Genomic DNA, 18,899 nt, shown 5'->3' with positions numbered 1-18,899 from the left:
CGGTTTCGCGGAGATCTGATTCGCACACGCTTCTATGCGGTTTATAGTGCTTTGTTGACGCAACTTTCCCATTACCTGGGCTCTATCGCATGGACATCTTTTTGTTTCAAGGGTGGTGAAATGATGGGCTGTCTACACGTAAATCGGCATATACGAAGCGATGATGCAAACGCTATAGCAGCATGCATGCAATGGCAGGGCGGGATTCGAATTTCCAGGATCTTTAAAAGATAGTAGAAGAGAAAATGATGTTGGAGTAAAACATTGTTGCTATATTGTGATGGTGCGAATTCATAATCTGTGTGTGTGTTTTTCAATGATGTTATTGATTGTGTTGGTGATACTCGAGAGTAGTGCTTGCAAGTATAGCGTTTTAAGTATCAATGAAGATAAGAAGAAAATTGTAGCTGCCCTCAACGTCCTTCTAATTCTGTTCACACGTAATAATAAGTATTTCAACAAATCAGAGCAGACGCAAAAAATATTCGCAAGTTATGTCTATTCGATGTAGTCATTGGGTGTGTGTTGCCAGTGTTGTCATATATACAAAATGGGTTCCTGAGAGATGTGGTACAGAGAGAGAGGAAGAGATATGAACCGCAACAGCAAGAGACATATACGAATCGATGTCCACCCTCCGTTCGAGGCACCTTGACAACAACTGCCTGAAAAGTAGGTCCTCCACCATGCGCCAGGTAAATGTTGAGATGAAGAGAAAAAAATATGTCCAAAAGAAATAGGCTATAAAAATGCATTGGAGACTGGTGCGCGTCCTGAAAAAGTTCATGATTATGATGTCCTTTCCCATTGTCGTCAGTTGATCTTGTGGAGTCCCTTCTCTTAAAAGTGATGCAACTCATCAGGCCTCAAAAGTCGTCACGTTTCCGGATAAAAACCCACGATGGTCGCTGCTGCTGCCGCTAATGTTTGCCTACTTGGAAAATCGCTCGAATTCTACAAAAGCAGATCGCGTTCGTAACTATGAGATGCATGAAGGGGTATCAAAGGGCCGGCCTAAAAGCGAAATGTTATGAAATGCTTGAAATGATAAAATAGAGAAAAAGTGAAACGAAACGAGGCACTGTTGCTGCATTATTCGTGGCGTATGTTTCCCATGAGTTATGTTTCGTAAGTCGAGTCTGCGGGGACTTATCCATCCCCCCCCCTCTGGCCAACTGTCATGTTTCAATCTGATTCGGATCGGATGGTTCCGGTGGACTGACGTTCCGCGTAGATTTGGTTCTGCGCCAATCTACCACGCCGAACCCTGTTGATCGAAACCGTCATACCGACGTTGTTGCTGCTGGAAATAGCCATCGAACACACTCAACTCGGGTTTTCGGTCTGGACTGCTCCCGGACGTGCCGTTCGTGCCATGTGTGCCGTTCATGCCGTTCAGATTGCTTGAAACGTTCCCGTTTCGCAGGCTTGCGGCCATTTGACCACTGACGCCGCCACCGTCGAGACTTCTTCGTCGACCGCCCACGACCTTTCCATCGCCCAATTGTGCAAGTATAGACACCAATTCCGCCATCTTGATGCGTTCCTTAGGCTTCGCAGTAATCATTTTCTCGATGATTTGAAGCCAATTAGATTCCGCCTTGAGTTGGCGTACTTTTCGCCCCTGGCCAAGCAGTCCGCTACGAAGACCAGAGGTGACTGTTGCGAACAAACGATTGCGCCAGCTGCCGACACGATCCAGATGAGCATGGAACGACGCATCCTGGGATGACCCTGCCCTATATTGCGTGAAAATAGAGAGCGACTGATTCAGGGCAACGGTCATCATGGAGAGAAAAACGCAGCCGAGGGAGAATACATCAGCTGGTCGCTTCCCATGGGATACGATGGCTTCGGGAGCAGCATAGACGAAAGCTTGGTCTTGGAAATAGGAATTGAGTTGGTCCAGGCGTTGGCGATTGATGGCTGTTGGACTGAACGTTTCACCGTTCGATCCAATACCGAAGGGCGCGAGGTAAATTCGGGAACCGTCGATCAAAATCTTACGAGGTCGGATATTGCGATGATAGACAGGTACTTGTTGGGTGTGTAGATATTCAAGAGCCCCCGACAGATCGTGCATCCAATCCACCAAGAGTTTGGAGCGATTTGGATCGCCTTGAGGTACAGAGAGGTAGTCATCCAATGAGTACTGTGATTGAACAGTAAGAACTCCAATGTGGCTCGGTTGAGCGTAAGAGCAAAGTAGTTTTCCAATATTTTTGTGATCAAACTGCTTATAGTCACTGATCTGTTTCAGAAGAGCAATCTTCTGCGAGGGTCGAGTCAGGACAAATCTCTTGCGAACAAGGACTCGATCACCGTCTTCTCCTAATACCCGGACGAGATCGGTACTCTTATCGGAGCTGCGAGATGTCCTGACTAGGCTAACATGCTTCAGCGGCACTGTCTCACGGTTGGTGAAATCTACATGTCCACCTTTGAGCGGGAGTTCTTTTGATGTCGCTCGCCATTGCTCTTCAACAACTTTCTGTGGATTCGTAACAATACCCTGAAGACGATCCTCGGGGAAGGGGAGGCTTTCATCTCGGAGGTCAAAGAATGCTGCCTGACGCCACGAAGATATATCATCACAGACGACCAAGAGCAATGCCAGTCTGGGATTAGACAATGTCCACTGCCATACCTTCTTAACCAGAGCCGGGTCCCATCCCTGTCTGCGAGATGTCTCGTAAAACCAACCAGACAGAGACTGACCCTGCGAGAGAACTGATGTATTGATGAAACCATTCACCAAGGGCTGAAATGCAGGTGCGCTTTGTTGAAATACAGTTCCAGTTTGACGGTACGGATTCGGGGATCCAGGAAAATTGGATACGGGAGAACCTGGAAAATCCCCTCGGAAGCTATCACCTGCCGAAGATGAAGTGGTTGGAGACATTGGAATGAAGCCGGCAGCGGGGTTTATAGGTCGTAGCGGCTGTGGTGCTATTGGCGTAGGCGTTGTAGATCGACTTGTATATTGCGGGGTACGATTGGGACTATCTCTGGGCGAAGAGCTGGCTGAATTGACCGAACTCACAGAATTAGTCGAACCTGGACTTGCCATGAGGTTCGACCATGGGTTGTTTGAAGTGGTTGGGGTTATACTCCGACTTGTAGTTGACGAAACCGAGGACGCCGTGGGGGATGATGGCCCTCGGTTCGCATACCAGGTCGGTTCCTCATGTAGGTTCACCATGGACATGGTGTGGGAGAGACTAAACTGCTGCTTAGGATACTCAGAGCCTTGTGCGGACGACAGCCGCCAAGGGACGTGGGAGGTTTGTTGCATCGCTCTGAAATTGATGCACTGCTGTGAAATCGAAATGCCGTATGTCAGATGGAATAAGGGAATGATCAATGAGCACTCAGAGATAAGGCGCAATGCTGTGAGGTGCCAAATGCAGAATCAGCAGTGGGATGCAGCGATGGGTAGTGAAGCGTGGAGAGATCCCAAACGTCCCCAAAAAAGCAAAAGGAGCATATCAAAGAGGGGAGTGAGGGGGAGAGAGTGGAGGTGACAGTGAAAGGAAGTTGGATCCCAGGAGCATCAGTCCATAATAGATGTACTGCGCACACAGGGCGACAGGTCACTATTGCGAATGCAACGGGGCCGGCGCATCCCAAGATCCTGGCGGGCAGGACGTGCTATCTCCAGGACGGGCGAAGGCTTTTGATGTGTTGTCAATTATTTGACTGCATTCCGAACCGCATTAGTAGAGGTGGACAATAATATATGCCTTCATGTTGCGCGTGTTGGGCGAGTGTAAGGCAGGCACAAGGGCTATATGCGGGTTAGCTCGACGCATGCTATGTGGGTGACGTTGATTCGCTTCCTTCACGAGAGGAGTGGCTCTGCAGCTGTTCGCAGCGTCCTATGGTGCCAGATCATCCAGATCATCTTGTATACAGCACGCGCGAGCCGTCCCGAATAAATCAGCCATGGGCCGCGATGGCCCTTATTCGTGGTCGCGCTATGAGGGTCGTCAAAGAGGCTGCAGGACTGCATGGAAAAGCCGTATGGCAATACCACCTAGATTGCCAGCAGCCGTGTATGTCATTGCAGTGAGTGGTTGAAGGATAAAGGGCCAGCGACCTGCCACTTCTCATTTGTGGTGAAGAGTCAAAGACGCCCGGATGCCCGCGACTTATGCTTGCAGTTGCTGTGGTTATTATTGCAGCGATTACTCCCGTTCTGTGAGGATGATGCTGATATGTTGTGCATGGGAGACTCCTACACCGTAATTCCTTGGCCTTTTGGGCTCAAATACTGACACATACCATACCATGCTCCGTCCGTCCCTTTAGCGATCTTCTACTTGCACTGAGTAGAGGTCAAGTCATCACCGGAACAGGAAGAACGTAAATCCGGGCGCGAACTTGGGCGGCGAGCTCATAGCAAGGCTGCCTATAACCAGCCTATGAGCTGTCAATGTGCGGATATTGAATAATAGTATAAAATCCCGGGCGCGACGCCGTCTCGTCATCTGGAGTCGCGTGCCCATGTTCTCACGTTGAAATGGTATGATGCACGGTACGAGGTGTCAGTGTGCGGTATGTGTGCAGCGAACGGCAGGTATCTGTGGCTGTGATCAAGGAGAGGTGGGAAGTTGAAGAGCAATCACGACACGACTCGAAATCTCGAACACGGGAGGGGATGATGTACTGTATCAGGCATGATGAGACAGACTCCAGAACGATAGGCGATTGAGATGATTGAGGCGAAGGGAGGCTCAACACTCAAAAAGGGAAGGGGAAAGAGACGGGACAGGCGTGACAGGGAACTTGAAACCTGGCGACAGCCCCAAACAGGAAAGGCTAGCGGCTGGCGGCTCGGCTGCCAGCGCCCATCGTAGCCTCCGATTGGCCCCCCGGAATATCTGAAGCGCCCTGAGTATCAGTCCGTGCTCTGCATTACAAGCACCTCAACACCAATTGTCTCAAGGAGTTCGACATTTTCATGCTCGCGAACACTCCACATATCCAAAATGTCTCCATCATGGGAAAGCTTGGTTGGAATTGAGCCTCCCACCCCTAGTTTAGGCCATATGCGGCCAATTCGTCCACCCTCTTAGCGTCCTGTGGCTTTTTTTGCATATCATCCCCAGCAATACTCGTCTCAGTAACAGTTACAAGCCGGTCTCAACTCGTGTGCCATTGTCGTGGCAAAGCTCGGTGCTGCTCGTACAGTCTGGAATGCCCCACGAACTCACGCCATATCGAATGTCCTCACGGCCTTCGAGCTCCATCGCCTCGTCATCCACTTTCTGTTCCTCTACCGTATCTAATTCTCTTAATTCACTTACCCACCCTCGCGTCACGCGCTGTTTTCTCTAATCATCCTTTCACAGAGCCGGTTTCTCATGAGCCGTTAGGACTTCATTCTTTTGTTTCTTTCTAACAGTTTCTCTTCTCAACACCATTCTTTTCCAAAGCTGCTGGGCAGCCCGGCTAACCATCCCTTCCTCCAGTCTCTTCAACAAAGCATACTTCTTTAATACCACAGAGCGTCTTTATCACAACAGTATCCAACATCCACAATGATCTTCAAGACCATTCTTCTGGGCGGTCTAGTGCTTGCTGGACATGCCTCTGCCAGGGTGAACAAAGTGAACGCCCTTTTCCAACGTAGTGACGACATCGAAGAAGTACTTCGAAGGGACGCCGGCTTGATCGCAAGTCTTACTGTTCGACAAAATGCTAATCCTGCCGGCACCGCTCCTCAAATCTCGACTACGCCGGCATCTGGAGATGCTTCACAAGCAGACTTAGCAAAGTGGGAGGCAGATACCAAGGCAGCATGTGGGAACGCACTGGCACAACTCAACGGGAGGACATCGAGCCCGACTGGTATCGCCGTTTGCTACAATCTACCTTTCCTCGACAACCAGACCGGTGTATTCCAAGCAGAGCTTCGATTGTACAACATATCCACGCCAATCAACCCATGGACTGGAGTCGGTGCTAGCGATATCATGGTCACAATGTCTTACCTCGGCGCGACGCTTCAAAACATGAACACCACTACCCCTGCAAAGAGGGACATGAGCTGGCCGCCAATCAAAGAAAGAAAGGAGGATGGTCTTCTGATAGTCAGGCAGAGTGCTGATGTTCCACAAGAACTTAAAGTACTCAGCTACGTCGGAAAGATCAATGATAATGTTATGGGCAGCGCGATGACTGAGTAAGTCTGGTTTAACGAATGCAGTTTGCACATGCTGACAACTATACAGAACAAGCCTGCGTCAATTGTTGATTCCATCCATCGAACTCATCGCCAATAATCCAAGGGGAGGCAACACTCTTCGCGAGACCCTCTCTTCAAGCGAAGCCTCATTTGTCAACGGTGTGTTCGCGAACTCGGCCGCATCGCAAACCGAAAATGCTGCAGCCGCAGCTTCTTCACTGGCAGCCGCAGTGCAACCCTTCTACCTGCCCGGAACCAACTTGGCCTTCTTCCCCATCGGACTCGTCATCACTTGCGCCTGGACTGGATTTTTCCTTCTGACTGTGGGCCTCGGCACCCTTGGCCGCATCCAGTTCCGTGATCAGTACCGCAGGCGTCTGAAGCGAGAGATGGCGTACAATGTCCGGACGATCTAACGCCCCACACCCACCTCCCCCGCATAACGCATGTAACTCTTCTTTGAATCTCAGTCAGGAAAAATAATGGAAAGCTCGCATTTTTTTACTTTCTTTTTTACCTCGTTTTCGAACGCTTACTTGTACATAATATTACCCAAGCATCCTGGCGATTTGAGGGCCTCTATTCTTTGCCAGCAAGCACCAGAACGCAGTACGTAATTTTGAGGATCTGCGCATCCATCATGGGAGGAAAAGGAATCACCCAGTCACGAACCCAAGAGTGTATATAGCACTAGATTGAAAAAACCAGCAACCTCCAAAAAAATCGAAATACTCCTTCGCATGATTGCCACCATTCTCCGTCATTTGTGATGTTGACACCAGATCCCACCCAGCTGACGCAATTTTCTTTGTCTTTTCGGACCTCCGAAAAAGCCCTAACCATGATGACTGTATCTGAAAATAGGGCCCCCATATTATGACATCGGATTTTCGCCGTGCTATGGCATTTTGCTACGGACAACCCTTCACCTTTCCGATACGTGTTACACGGGAGGACCCGCTAAGCATCACATCGTGATTGGCTGGATTGAGCAACGACCTTGTACTCCGTACGAGCCTCAGATTTTCCACATCCAATTTATCATTTTATTGCGCATGTACTCCGTATGAATATTTGAGGAAGCATTAGAGCAGTCCCTCACCCCAAGCGCATAATCTTCTCCCTTTACCCCGATGTCTTGAAATGACAAACCCCCAGCATCACCCATCGAATCGTCCCAGACATTCGCCCCCAAGCCGAGCAAATTAGCCACAAGTCCAGAGAGACAGAAATGAGTGAGCGCGTACGCTCATGCTTTGAGCCTGAATGTTCTACGCACGTGTAGCCCTATCCTGTGCGCTAAACGCCTAACTACTAATATTGATATTTTGGACCGCTGTGCCAAGATATTGAACCCATTTCTCTAGCCGCCAGACTAGTTTGGGGGTTCTGCTAATAATAGGTGGTTTGCTGCTTGCGATGGTGGGAGGGTTTGATTGGTTGAGGGTGGTTTGCTTCGTCTCCATATTGGGAGGCCTGGTGGTCGCGGAATTTGCTGGTATGGTATGTCTTTGGGGCATTCTTGAAGAAGGCTGGAGTTATAGTTATAGAAACCGAGTACGGGAAATCAGCCGGGACTGAAGATGTATAATTTATGGGTCAGATTTTTTCATAGTTCAAAAATTCACTACGTTTGCGCAATTGCACCATCATCAATGGTCGATTATACCTTCTCGGTCTCTTCATATCCATACTATTATATATACAACTCCATGGGCACTGTGCAGGTAATTGCGGACATGCAGTCCCTTTAACCACCACCAGCTCCTGAGTAGAAAGCGCCAACATTTCGATATCTCGTTGTAACCGTCTCCACCTCCCTAATCTCACAACCCTTCGACACCTTGACACCAGCAAAGCGATCCGCAATCCACTTCAAGTAGTCGAGCTGCGGCACCTGAGCCGCAACGTTATGATCTGCACCAGGATACAGCAAGAGCGTAGCCCTGGAATCCGGGAAGTGGCTGCACGTCTGATTGAAGTCCCATTCCGTATTGTTCGCGTAGGTGAGAGGGTCCTCGATACCCTGGACCACGAGCAACGGTGCAGCGAGCGCGTGCGGACCAGCGCCGTTGTAACGCTTTTGCCAGTCGACGACGAGAGGGTGTTTCAACCAGCTCAAGTCCTTGAAAAGTTGGTCTGCAGTCAGGCCCGCGAACAGCGCTCGTCCTGAGAGGAGGCAGCCCTGGTTGACGAGTGGGATTCGAGCGAGAACGGTGTCGGTGACGTAGTCTTCGACTTTGAACTGTCCGGGGAACAAACCCGCGAGGGACTGTAGGAAGAAGACGGAGACGGCATCTCCAATGGGACCTCCGTTGGCACGTCGAATCGATTCTGGGATTAGGTCTAATGGTCGCAGAGCTGGAGAGTTGGCGACAGACCCGATGAATTTGCCTGCTTTCAACAGATTCTCTTGTCCCGGCAAGGCGAGTCGTTCGTTGGTGCGCCATGCTGTCATTCCGCCTTCGCTGTGCCCGACGACTACGTATTCCTTTGAAAGTAGCTCTCCAATGACCTGACGTGCAGCTATCAAGCCATACGCGACATCAGCGGCATGGAGGAACCCAGCTTCGTACATGAATCCTTGAGGGATGTCTGAGCCTTGTCCGGCATAGTCAGGCGCAATGACGGCGTAACCGGCTGTAGCCAGCGCGTATGGCCCTTGCCATTCGTAGTAGAGATCTTTGTGGTTGGATGGCGCGCATTTGCGTCCCCATCCTGCTGTTCCGTGAGTCCAGACTAGAGTGTTGAGCGGCTTGTTCGGATCGGGTTTGTTGTATGGGAGAAGCACGAATGCACTTGCTGGGATCGGTTTGCGGTCAATGTCTTCGGTCACATAGAGTAATCGAGATATGGACATCCCAGCTGGTGGGGTGTAGTTTGTGTTGACAATCGTCTGGGAGAGGTCCTCCCATCGCAGGAGATCACCAGGTTTTGCTGATGTTGCATTGGCAGGCGTCGAGTAGAATGCATCATATGCGATGTCTTGGGATACCCATGACAAGGATTCGATGCTCAAAGCTTGTTGGAAGGCTGTTTGACATGCTTCGTCGCAACCGTCTTGTGCATAGCTCTTGCGGACCAAAACAACCAGAACCTCAAAAAGAAGAAGCAGCCTCATTGTTGAAGTCTCTTGATTTGAAAAGTAAGAGAATAGTCCTGCAGTGCAGACTCAAGGTTCGTTATTGCATCTGGGTTTATATAGCCATCTTGTGATGATATCGGGTTGTTGTTATCACCTTCATCACACTCAAAGGGCCGTTTTGGGTAGCCATGAACCGGATTGAACATAGTCTTACAGGCATTTGATTTGTTCATCCTCATTATACCAATTGCCGGGGATTAGCGTAGCCAGAACTTTGATGTATTTCAATCGGCAGTTCCTGGTGATAAGTGACCTGAACTAGCCCCCGTGTCAGTCGGACCGATGAGCGATGCTTCGTTCGTTATATTCCAAGGGTACCAATAATGCATTGTAGGTGAACATTTCGCGCTGCCTTACGTCGTAAGGTTTGTGACGATATTATTGAATCAGAATACACTACTCAGAGGTGATTTCTCCATTATAGCTATTGAACAAGCTCGAGGCGTGTGAAAAGTTGTCAACAACCCCTAGCAATGAGACAACGGATTTGGAAACTTCCCCGGATCTCATGTCGTCCACTAGCGCATCATTTCCCAGCTAAGTATGTCCAGGCGCACTATTATGTGCGGAATTGCTCCGTCCTGTGAACCACAACCTGTACTATGGTCATTTCCCCCTCATTTCGAGCTTCTCCCTACGAAAGATGCGCATCGGTAGTTATTGACGGTTGGAACTACGCTGACGAATGAATTTCAGCATGATAAGACGGGAAATTAGATTGTTATGATTCGAGGACCTTCACCATTCAGCTTTCCTTGTCGTTCGAGATATCAAGACATGTATCCTACGCCTTTACTTTAAGCGAGTGTGACGTATTGACCCAGCTTTCCGTCAATTGAGGGAACGGGACAAGGCCAATTGAGAATAGTCAATGCTTTAATAGTACCTCAGGTTGATGGCTGTTCTATTTGCTAGCACACGAGTGTTCTATTGATGGTGCGCACGATAACATCCTCTATGGCCTTCCCATCCCTTACTTCAATGACACGGTTCGCCCGATGAATAAGATGATCCTTATGCACAATGCTAATAATCGTCCATCTTCTGAATTCCTCCTCAACAAAATCCATCACAATTTCTTCCATTTCCCTGTCAATCGAACTTGTACATTCATCCAAGAGAAGAATACCGCCCCCTGAACCGAGAGTCCGACGCCGCAGCGCGGTGCGTACGAGCGATAAGATTTGTAAATAACCTGGCGAAACGGCCGATGGTTCTAGATCTTCTGTGAGATCTCTGCTTATCGGAACCTTGCATTTCTCTAGTATCGCATGGATCGCTTCATCAGAGTGGCTGTTGGTCGGATCAAGATAATCTCGCAGTCGTCCTAAGGGCGGTATTGCGTCCTGGCTAACGCCAATGATTCGTTCGCGGAGAAGAGAGGGTGTGATGTTGCTAATGTCAATATCGTCAATAAAGATCCGGCCACGACTGGGATCCATCATTCGAAGTATGAGGCTTAGGAGAGTAGATTTTCCACTGATAGTTCTGGTTAGCTGAGTACTTTCGAAAAGTTCATGTGTCATACCTTCCAGTCCGACCACGTATAGCGACATAATCTCCTCCTTTGATGTCCAGATTGAGATTGGAAAGTACGGGTGTCTTATTATCGTCGCTAAGATTGAGGTTAACACTTCCATCAGAGGTCCGAGGGTCAAAGTACTTGCGTGTAACCTGCAGACACATTCTCAAACCGAATGCCTCCTTTACGTGGCCAATCCCAAGTGAGCAGCGAGTCCATATTCCCGTGACGTTCTTTCGGCGTAGATGCTTCGAATCCACGAAGGCGAGCAATTGATCCTAGAGACGTTTCAAGGGTTGTCCACGCTACAACGAGATTTGCAATACTCTGATTGAAAGCGAGAATGTTGACCAAACCCACTCCTACTGCGCCGGCTGAAGTCATATCTTTGATGAACAGAGCCATTGTTACGAAAATGACAGCTATTGCTGCAACGAAAAGATCTAGTACGACTGTCAACCATCGTTGTAAGCATACAAGTAGGTAGTAAGGTCGCTGCGCGGTGTCTAGCAAATCTAAGAACTCTGTCCGCATAGTTTCCTGCCAATGAAATGCCCGCAAGGTCTCGAGGGTTTGAAGTGTGTCTATCAGATACGTTAGAAGTGGAGCTTTTGCTTCAAGTTCTAGGTAGCGCAATTGGCGGGATGTCAGAAGATAGAATTTCTGCACTCCATAGGTGAAGAGAAGTCCCAGCGGCATGATTGCTGCAATATATTTTGCCCCAAAGCAGATAAATATCATGTCGAAGAGACAGAATAGAATTCCTGCGATAAGCATTAATGTCTTAGCTCGAATACGTCGACCAATAGGTTGGTACTTACCGAATGCGGTGATAAATGTGGCGCTCGGAAGACTCATATCAATCAGTTGAATATCCTGACTGAATCTGAAAACGCATTAGATAGCAATCAATACTATCAAATTGCGCCTTACCTGTTCAAAAGTCCACCAGGCCCCGATTGAAGAATGAATGACAAAGGTGCACTGAATCTTTGCATTAACAACAATGACATGTCAGAGAGCGCAATAACATACCTCATCGCAGTTCTTAATAGAATATCGTGAAACTTGTAGATGAAGCGCGAAGCAATGTTGACAAAGTAGTTCCTTCAAGAGCATCAGCTTTCTGCTCTAAAGCATCACCATTGCTTGTCATACCATATAGTAGCCCATATAGCGAAAAGACTCGAAATAGCCAACATGTAGTATATGCCAATGAACGTGGCTTTGCTGATACGGGAATCATCTTCGGCCCACATCTTCAGCCAAATTTCTTCCAGCGCGTTAGTTTCACATTCTATATTACTAGGTGAGTACTCACGTGGAAACTTAAGTAGAAAGACATAGACGATAGCCATGAATGTAAAGGTGAGACCATCTTTCCAACCTATGGTGCGGACATAGTATCGATAAACCGCCAAGTCTCCAGTTTGGCGGGTTACATTTTCATGGTCCGCAACGACTGATGTCACTTTTGCAGCTTCTGTTTTCTTGATGTTTTTGGGGATATCTTCATCAGTTGTTTCGCTCTCGATAGGGTCCTCGCCAATGAGGTCCGTAACGTTTGCGTTGGATATTAAGCCGTGCTCTTTGATTCTCCCAGCTTCAAGGACGATAATATGATCGGCCAAGGAGGCCAATTCGTCTAGATGGACGCACTCAGTACGTTATTATTGCGAATCATCTGATGCATGTTTACCTGAAGAAGATGCGATGATCACACTCTGTCCTTGTGACCGACAAATACCGTCTGAACCAAGGAGATTATGAGCCACAGCTTTGCGCGTGTTCAAATCCAGACCACTGAACGTGTCATCCAACAGTAAAACCTCTCTTTGGGCATATAAAGCTCGACAAAGCGCCTATAGAGCAATTAGTCAAGTTAATAAACTGAGATGAGAAAAACTTACAATTCTCTTTTTCTGCCCGCCGCTCAGGTTTGAACCACCAGCTTCAATGAGGGTATTATCACCTTGAGGCATTCTAGATAAGTCATCTGACAGTGCACAGGCATTGAGAAGTTTCATATAGCGATCGTAGTCTAACGGGTAGTCGCCTAGTATGGTATCGCAGATTGAACGGCTGGGATACCAGACGAGTTGCGGACAATATGCGAAGGAGGTAGCATACGAAAACATTCGCCCTCGCTGAATGACAGTCTCCCTAAGCAGTGACCTGAGAAGAAATGATTTGCCTGATCTTGTCGGACCCGTGACAAGCGTAATAGATCCTCGAGGCAGGCAGATATTCACATCTTGTAATATGGGTTGCGCATCAAGTTGAACTCCAAAATCTGCATTTTGTGTTTGGAATAGGACATCTGGCTGTTCCAATGTTTGCGATGCCGTATTGGTTGAACATTTTGCGGAAATTCCCGGCCTCTCACTATCTCTTATCAAAGGAAGCGCCCGTAAGTGATTAATACTGTTCTCTGGCGTCTCTTCCGATTCGAGGAAGAGTTGAATGCGCCGAAAACAGCTGATCGTAGAAAAGAAGGCCGGAATAGAGCTTACAAGCGATGCGATAGTGGAACACAAGAGGTTGATAGTAGCGAGAGCGGCGAAAACATTTTCAATGCTGATCCTCGAATTTGAGTGGATCAGCGCCGCAATTGTAAAAGCAATGACAGGTGAAAAGACTGCTGGCGCATTTGCTGCAGAAGAAGTCAGGTCGAGACCAATGATGTGATGTTCTGAATGCGAGCTCACCAATTACATTCATGTACGCAGTGTAAGACCGATAATGCTTCGACTTTTCGATCTCAACCTTGCGCAAAGCATGAATTTGCTGGGATTGAGGTTCAACCATAGAGCAAAGCTTTAATTCCTTGAGCGATAGTATGGCGGATGTTGCCGCGGATACTCGACGCTGGACAGCTTGATTCCAAAGTCCTTGGTAGCGACTCATTCTAGATGATATTCCTAAAGACATCATGGTACATGCTCCGAGAGGTCAGCTTGTCCTTCCATCACCTATCATAGTATAGTCAGATTGGACCTACCTGCAGCCAGTAGTACAGGAGCAATAGATGCTACACCTATCTGGCTCTGTAATAGGTAGATAGCGAACGCAACCTCAACAATGTTGGCCCAAATCTCATGCATGTTCTGGAGCCCATTCGTAATTCTATCTACATCGGCCGTTGCAAGCGTGATTGCCTCCTTGCCATCAGTTTGAAGGAGGCTTAAGTGGAGAGTCTTCTCGTATATGGCCGCGACGATCAATGCGCGTACCATAGTAGTAGTGCGTCCTACATAGTATCTGTACAGGGACATGGAGATCTGACAGAATTCAGTGCGAGCTCTAGCAGAAAAGACCATGTTGACAGCCTACCGCTGTTCCAGTATATACCAGTGCAGTTGCAGCAACTAGACCGAGTTTCAAGTTCCCTGCTGCAACTTGCCCTTTCCCAACAATGTGTATGACTTGGGTAATCAGAAGTGGCTGTGAGTACTGAAAGAACCCCAGGAATAGGCGTGGTAGAATTGTCGCCAGTAATGGCATCGACACAGTCCGGGTAATGCTTAGGACAAGTGGGCCAGTTCGGCTTTCGGTCCCTACTGTGGAGTGTAAGGGCATGTAGGTCACATTGAACTGGAAGGTAACATTGGAACATACTGCTTTTCCATTGCTGCTTGAATTGATCGTTCAATGGCCCACTAGCCAGCTTGAGATCAATTTCTTCTAAGTCTTTCAGACCAAGAACCTTTTTTGCTCCGCGAACTAATAATGGATTCATCCAATAAAACAGGGCTCTATTAATCAGACTAGCTGTCATCTCAGATGGAAGACTAGGATAGCTTTTCACTAAGATAGGCCTTTTGTCGTGCAGCTCCAATAGTAAGACTCCACATTTTGTGACGAATGTCAGTGTTACAACAACAGAGACTGATGTATCGAAACCTCGGAGCCAATGCGTGCGCACTCGAGCAATGTCCAGTAGAATTGTGAATACTAGAAAGGATACGATCAAGCTCGATGGCCGAAATGTTCGCATGTGTTCTACAGGAGAAAGTGCTATCATTCCAGCAGAATTCACCAATGCTACAGCGGAGGTTACAGCCAAGAAATTGCCAATCTCATCATGCATGAGTGAATACAAGATGAGTTGTGCTAGCTGAAGACCACCTAGAAGGCATATTGAGGTCTAGAAGCTGGCGTCAGCCAGCAGTATGCAGGGCACCGAGAAGATGGGGAAACACGTACGATCTTGAACAAGGCCAATATTGACTTTTCTGTTTTGACTTTGGAGCGCAGCAGGTAAAATAACCGCCCAAGAAATACAAGAAAAAATAGAGCGGACGGTACAAGCGAAAAGAATATTGCCTCAAAGAGGACTGTGAAATCGAAGCTGTTGTGGCAGCCTTCCACTATTGGTCCAAAGGAATAGTCGTTTCGACACACCTCTTTCATGCTGCTGAGGTTGAATGGAGTGGGAGGAACGAGGAGCGAGTTCTTTCCAAAGCCGACGGAACATCTACTGGACAATGAGGTATTATCCGCATCCGCTAACTAACAGCGCAAAAAATACCCTGCGTAATTGAATGTGGATTTAATGTCATTGCTTTCATGCAAGATCAACATAATGATGTAGTCGTAGTGGCGGGAGGATCGGGTGCTGTGGATCCTGGTCAATCTTACGGGGACCAACACGCGCCATCAGCCTACGTACCCTGGTCATTTATACACCTCGCTTTGGTGGCACCAAAGTAAGTAAGTACCCGTATGCTGATCCCGAGGTAGTTAAGTCAATGTAAGAAGACCGGAGTACGATGCTTGTTAGGATTTGACATTGTCCTTTTGTGGATAAGACAAGCTTGGCTAGTTTGCACCCATTACCATATGTTCTTGTTGCGCTTTCTATTATGTTGTCTCCCCAAACATTAGGAATTTGCAGCAGAGCAATTGTATTCCATCATGCGAACAACACAGCAATACACACAACGAGACCGTTATGGGGTATTCACATTCTTTTACCTGTCAACGGGCCTTTTGGTCACTTCGATATTGATCCTTCTCTTCGGAGCCATTGGCTCATTGAAGGGTACGAATTCTGGTCACACTGGCTTTGATCCAATATGTAAGCCATTTAATTGACTTCCAGTATCGTTCACTCAAGTGACTTGAAGAATAGTACCAGAAACTACCTCTATTTTCGCCAGAGATCCAAAGTTTGCCGATCCATTCTCTCCACATGCCGATGAGGCATGGAACTCGATAATGCCAGGTAACATGTACTCTGCCCCTTTGATTGATATCTAGGCTGAACAAGGTATTCTTAGAGGGCCGTGGCTTTGTCCTGGTTGATGATCCAAAGAAGTATGGATATCGCAAAGGCGTACCCACAGAGAAGGGAGACCGTTATAGTGTGTCTGTGTTCCATCAGATACATTGCCTGTGAGTACTACCCTCCAATCTTGCTTGTCATTGCTAAGTATGAGAAGTGGCATGATCAGGGCTTCGTACTACAAAGGCAATGGTACGGCGAAGCCAATTGGCCATTTAGAAGGCGACTTGCCAGCGGATATCTTAGAAGAAGTCCATGAGCACCACATTGCTCATTGTTTCGACTATTTGCGACAGGCCCTCATGTGCAGCGCAGATACTACTATCGAATGGGCTGTTGTTCAGAGCACAGGTGAAAGGAGGCAGGTTGATGGATGGGGCGTCCCTCACAAGAAGTGCAAGGATTGGAATGTTCTGATGGCGTGGATGAACGAACACAAAGCTCCTTCAGATTATTCTGGCATATTGTAGATATTAAACTGGCATTTGAGCCTAGTTGATGAGGATTATCAGATTACGAAGGCAGAATAGAATGCAACATCTAAAGTCTGACTTGCGAAACTATGAGCATGTTCACCTCTTACTCTACATCACTATTGTTTACTAAATCTTGGAGCTCCACAACTTCCATTACTTATACATCTTGATAATCTTCCGCTATGAAATACCTACGAATCCTAGGACTCTACAATCTTCAGAACACTTTGTGGCCCTCAACATTGTTCTTGACAATGCTTTGGCGTTGCTAGAGCATTAACACAGACTCTAATTCAATTCACTTGGAGATCCAGATCGACATGGACTTCTAAAAAAATTTCCCATTTACATTTTGATCTATCGAGTATCGAAAATATTGCTGCTAAGCCTTCAGATGTCTCCATCTCTTCACCAGCGCTCAAGTTTCGCTAAATAGAAATGTCATCATACTTCGATGCGTTGTACGCATTCGTCATCATGTATTGCCAAATAGTATCCTGTAGCAGAATTAGTATGACATTGAAGAAATCCACGATGTTTGGAGAATCGACTTACCCAACTCTTGCACTTATGAGGAATGTCCCAACCATCGACGTGACGTCTTTTGCTGCCATCGGGCTCATCGCGCGGCCACTCCATTGACATGTCTCCAGCGCACATGAGAGCTTGTCGCAGATAATCAAAACAGTGCCCCGTGTGGGTGTTTTCTTGTTGCTTAAGCGACTCTTTAAGTGCCGCCTCTTGATCGCCACTCGCGACGTGGTTCAGAAGAGTCCAGTACTGCTTGCGCAAGAGTCCCTTTGTCGTATTAGCAATGTATTCAATGTGGAAAAAAAAGCGGACTCACCAAGCAATGAATCTGATGGAATAGAGAAACGCTAAAGATTTCACCCCAGGGCGTCTCCTGGCCTTCGTTCAGACCATACTCACGCGGCTCAGGTACAAACACGAAGCCACGACCAGGCTGGAACAATGGGTTAGTAGATGAGAGTTATAGAGTATAGTAGGGTACCTACAGGGAGTAACTTTGACCAGGCGTCTTTCTCTCCAGTGAAAGGTTTCATGAAATCCTCATGCGCTTGGAAGGTCTCTGTAACCTCAGGAACTACATCCCAGATTAGAATGACTGACACAAGTTTTGAACAAACAATACTCACCTAGACCAACAGGATCTTTCAATTGTATTGGTTTTGAAGCAGGAGTGCATGCGACAGGAGTCTTTTGCAACTCGGCTCGCGATACTTGATCGATTACGACGCTGGCGAAGAGCAAGCTCGTCAAAGCAGTCAAAATGCAAAGCAAAGTTCTGATTGAACGAAGCCCTCCCGACTGCTGTGACGATGGTTCACTCTCTTCACTGCTCGATTCATAGTCTTTGGATAATGAATCTCGTTCCTCTGCCGCTACCGCCTGGTAGTACGGAGTCTGATTGCTTCCGTCGAATTTGCTGTTGAACGGCCACATGGTGAATTCTGTGGAATTGATGGGGGGATTGCAAACACCTGGAAGTCTCGAGGACTACCTTTGACATATCGCACCATTCTGAAGAACGACCTTCATTGCTGACGCGATTTCGTAGGGTGGGGCAAACCCGTTGTTGGCTGCAGTAATGGCCATGCCACTCGCAGACGCTCCGACATGATCATCACGGGGAAGGCTGAAATGGAAAATGGAGAAACTCAGTGACATTCGTGAAGGATTCGCCGTAAGGATTCGCCGTCAGGGTTCGCTGTCTACTCAAGCATCAGCCAAGGTCACGCAAGCTTACTGTGGGGAACAAAGTTATGACGCTCGCAAAGCTTACGTTTTTGCACGCCAACAAACATGCGCATCGGCATGCAAGGGGGTACAATGTCAACAGCCAGATCCTACCTCCCGATTCAGGTTTAGGGGCTCACCGAATCTTGCATTGTCTCTTGGGGCTGAAAGGACGTTGGGGAACAGAGCCGCAGATCATCGGCGCCCTATTCCTCTCACTAGGTGAACAGGGACAAGATTGACGCATGCTAGAGGTGCGGCCCGCGGATCCAGCTGTCATTCGTATATGCGCCCTGCATCGTGAACTAAGACGTTTGTGCGAATAGCTTCAAGTACGTATTGACGTAACGCTCCCCTTCAATTTTGGAGCAACTTCGCCACCCCCGGTCGGCCTATGCATATTTTCGCAACCCGGGCCCAGAACCGAACTCAACCGACCTGAAACACATAGCTCGACACGTGAGGGAATATTTGTCGATTTTTGGAATGATGCATATTGGGTCTATTAAACGGTCATCTAT

The 18,899-nt window shown here is 47.8% G+C and overlaps 6 protein-coding genes across 6 annotated transcripts; 2 read left to right on the top strand and 4 right to left on the bottom strand.

Moving 5' to 3' along the window:
* Positions 1–1,056: 1,056 nt before the first annotated feature.
* Positions 1,057–3,521, bottom strand: BU24DRAFT_57731 (kinase-like protein). Its single transcript, XM_033534418.1, has one exon. The coding sequence runs from the start codon at positions 3,293–3,295 to the stop codon at positions 1,253–1,255; it is 2,043 nt and encodes a 680-aa protein (XP_033378741.1). The 5' UTR covers positions 3,296–3,521; the 3' UTR covers positions 1,057–1,252.
* A 2,022-nt stretch (positions 3,522–5,543) lies between these two features.
* On the top strand, positions 5,544–6,606 carry BU24DRAFT_356088 (uncharacterized protein; the record flags this gene model as incomplete). The annotated part of the gene is made up of 2 exons (XM_033523881.1): positions 5,544–6,187; positions 6,237–6,606. 2 exons carry the CDS (start codon positions 5,544–5,546, stop codon positions 6,604–6,606), a joined length of 1,014 nt encoding a protein of 337 aa, XP_033378740.1.
* Positions 6,607–7,876: 1,270 nt separating this feature from the next.
* BU24DRAFT_427527 (alpha/beta-hydrolase) lies at positions 7,877–9,095 on the bottom strand. Its single transcript, XM_033529249.1, has one exon. The coding sequence runs from the start codon at positions 9,048–9,050 to the stop codon at positions 7,941–7,943; it is 1,110 nt and encodes a 369-aa protein (XP_033378739.1). The 5' UTR covers positions 9,051–9,095; the 3' UTR covers positions 7,877–7,940.
* Positions 9,096–10,246: 1,151 nt separating this feature from the next.
* On the bottom strand, positions 10,247–15,270 carry BU24DRAFT_356516 (P-loop containing nucleoside triphosphate hydrolase protein; the record flags this gene model as incomplete). Its single annotated transcript, XM_033523904.1, has 14 exons — positions 10,247–10,814; positions 10,864–10,937; positions 10,999–11,621; positions 11,679–11,743; positions 11,791–11,892; positions 12,016–12,130; positions 12,179–12,502; positions 12,557–12,719; positions 12,768–13,510; positions 13,566–13,799; positions 13,859–14,138; positions 14,191–14,414; positions 14,476–15,004; positions 15,064–15,270. The coding sequence occupies 14 exons, from the start codon at positions 15,268–15,270 to the stop codon at positions 10,247–10,249; spliced, it is 4,251 nt and encodes a 1,416-aa protein (XP_033378738.1).
* Positions 15,271–15,559: 289 nt separating this feature from the next.
* Positions 15,560–16,679, top strand: BU24DRAFT_399713 (uncharacterized protein). Its single transcript, XM_033525420.1, has 4 exons — positions 15,560–15,937; positions 15,992–16,084; positions 16,140–16,254; positions 16,302–16,679. Exons 1-4 carry the CDS (start codon positions 15,775–15,777, stop codon positions 16,612–16,614), a joined length of 684 nt encoding a protein of 227 aa, XP_033378737.1. The 5' UTR covers positions 15,560–15,774; the 3' UTR covers positions 16,615–16,679.
* A 282-nt stretch (positions 16,680–16,961) lies between these two features.
* On the bottom strand, positions 16,962–18,516 carry BU24DRAFT_427525 (uncharacterized protein). The gene is made up of 5 exons (XM_033529248.1): positions 17,778–18,516; positions 17,637–17,725; positions 17,468–17,584; positions 17,176–17,418; positions 16,962–17,117 (listed from the first exon to the last, which is right to left on the bottom strand). Exons 1-5 carry the CDS (start codon positions 18,082–18,084, stop codon positions 17,049–17,051), a joined length of 825 nt encoding a protein of 274 aa, XP_033378736.1. The 5' UTR covers positions 18,085–18,516; the 3' UTR covers positions 16,962–17,048.
* Between the last annotated feature and the right edge of the window lie 383 nt (positions 18,517–18,899).

The sequence above is a fragment of the Aaosphaeria arxii genome (genome assembly GCF_010015735.1).
Source record: "Aaosphaeria arxii CBS 175.79 unplaced genomic scaffold BU24scaffold_11, whole genome shotgun sequence".
Classification (NCBI taxonomy): domain Eukaryota; kingdom Fungi; phylum Ascomycota; class Dothideomycetes; order Pleosporales; genus Aaosphaeria; species Aaosphaeria arxii.
Note: the sequence above shows the minus strand (reverse complement) of the source record. Positions and strands in the feature narration are given on the sequence as shown.

Coding starts and splice junctions, on each gene's coding strand:
- BU24DRAFT_427525 (XM_033529248.1), bottom strand. CDS start 18,084: ATGTGGCCGTTCAACAGCAAATTCGACGGAAGCAATCAGACTCCGTAC. Junction 17,726..17,777: donor GAAAGATCCTGTTGGTCTAG/GTGAGTATTGTT, acceptor TCTGGGATGTAG/TTCCTGAGGTTACAGAGACC. Junction 17,585..17,636: donor CCTGGTCAAAGTTACTCCCT/GTAGGTACCCTA, acceptor CCATTGTTCCAG/CCTGGTCGTGGCTTCGTGTT.
- BU24DRAFT_399713 (XM_033525420.1), top strand. CDS start 15,775: ATGCGAACAACACAGCAATACACACAACGAGACCGTTATGGGGTATTC. Junction 15,938..15,991: donor CACTGGCTTTGATCCAATAT/GTAAGCCATTTA, acceptor CTTGAAGAATAG/TACCAGAAACTACCTCTATT. Junction 16,255..16,301: donor TTCCATCAGATACATTGCCT/GTGAGTACTACC, acceptor AAGTATGAGAAG/TGGCATGATCAGGGCTTCGT.
- BU24DRAFT_57731 (XM_033534418.1), bottom strand. CDS start 3,295: ATGCAACAAACCTCCCACGTCCCTTGGCGGCTGTCGTCCGCACAAGGC.
- BU24DRAFT_427527 (XM_033529249.1), bottom strand. CDS start 9,050: ATGTCCATATCTCGATTACTCTATGTGACCGAAGACATTGACCGCAAA.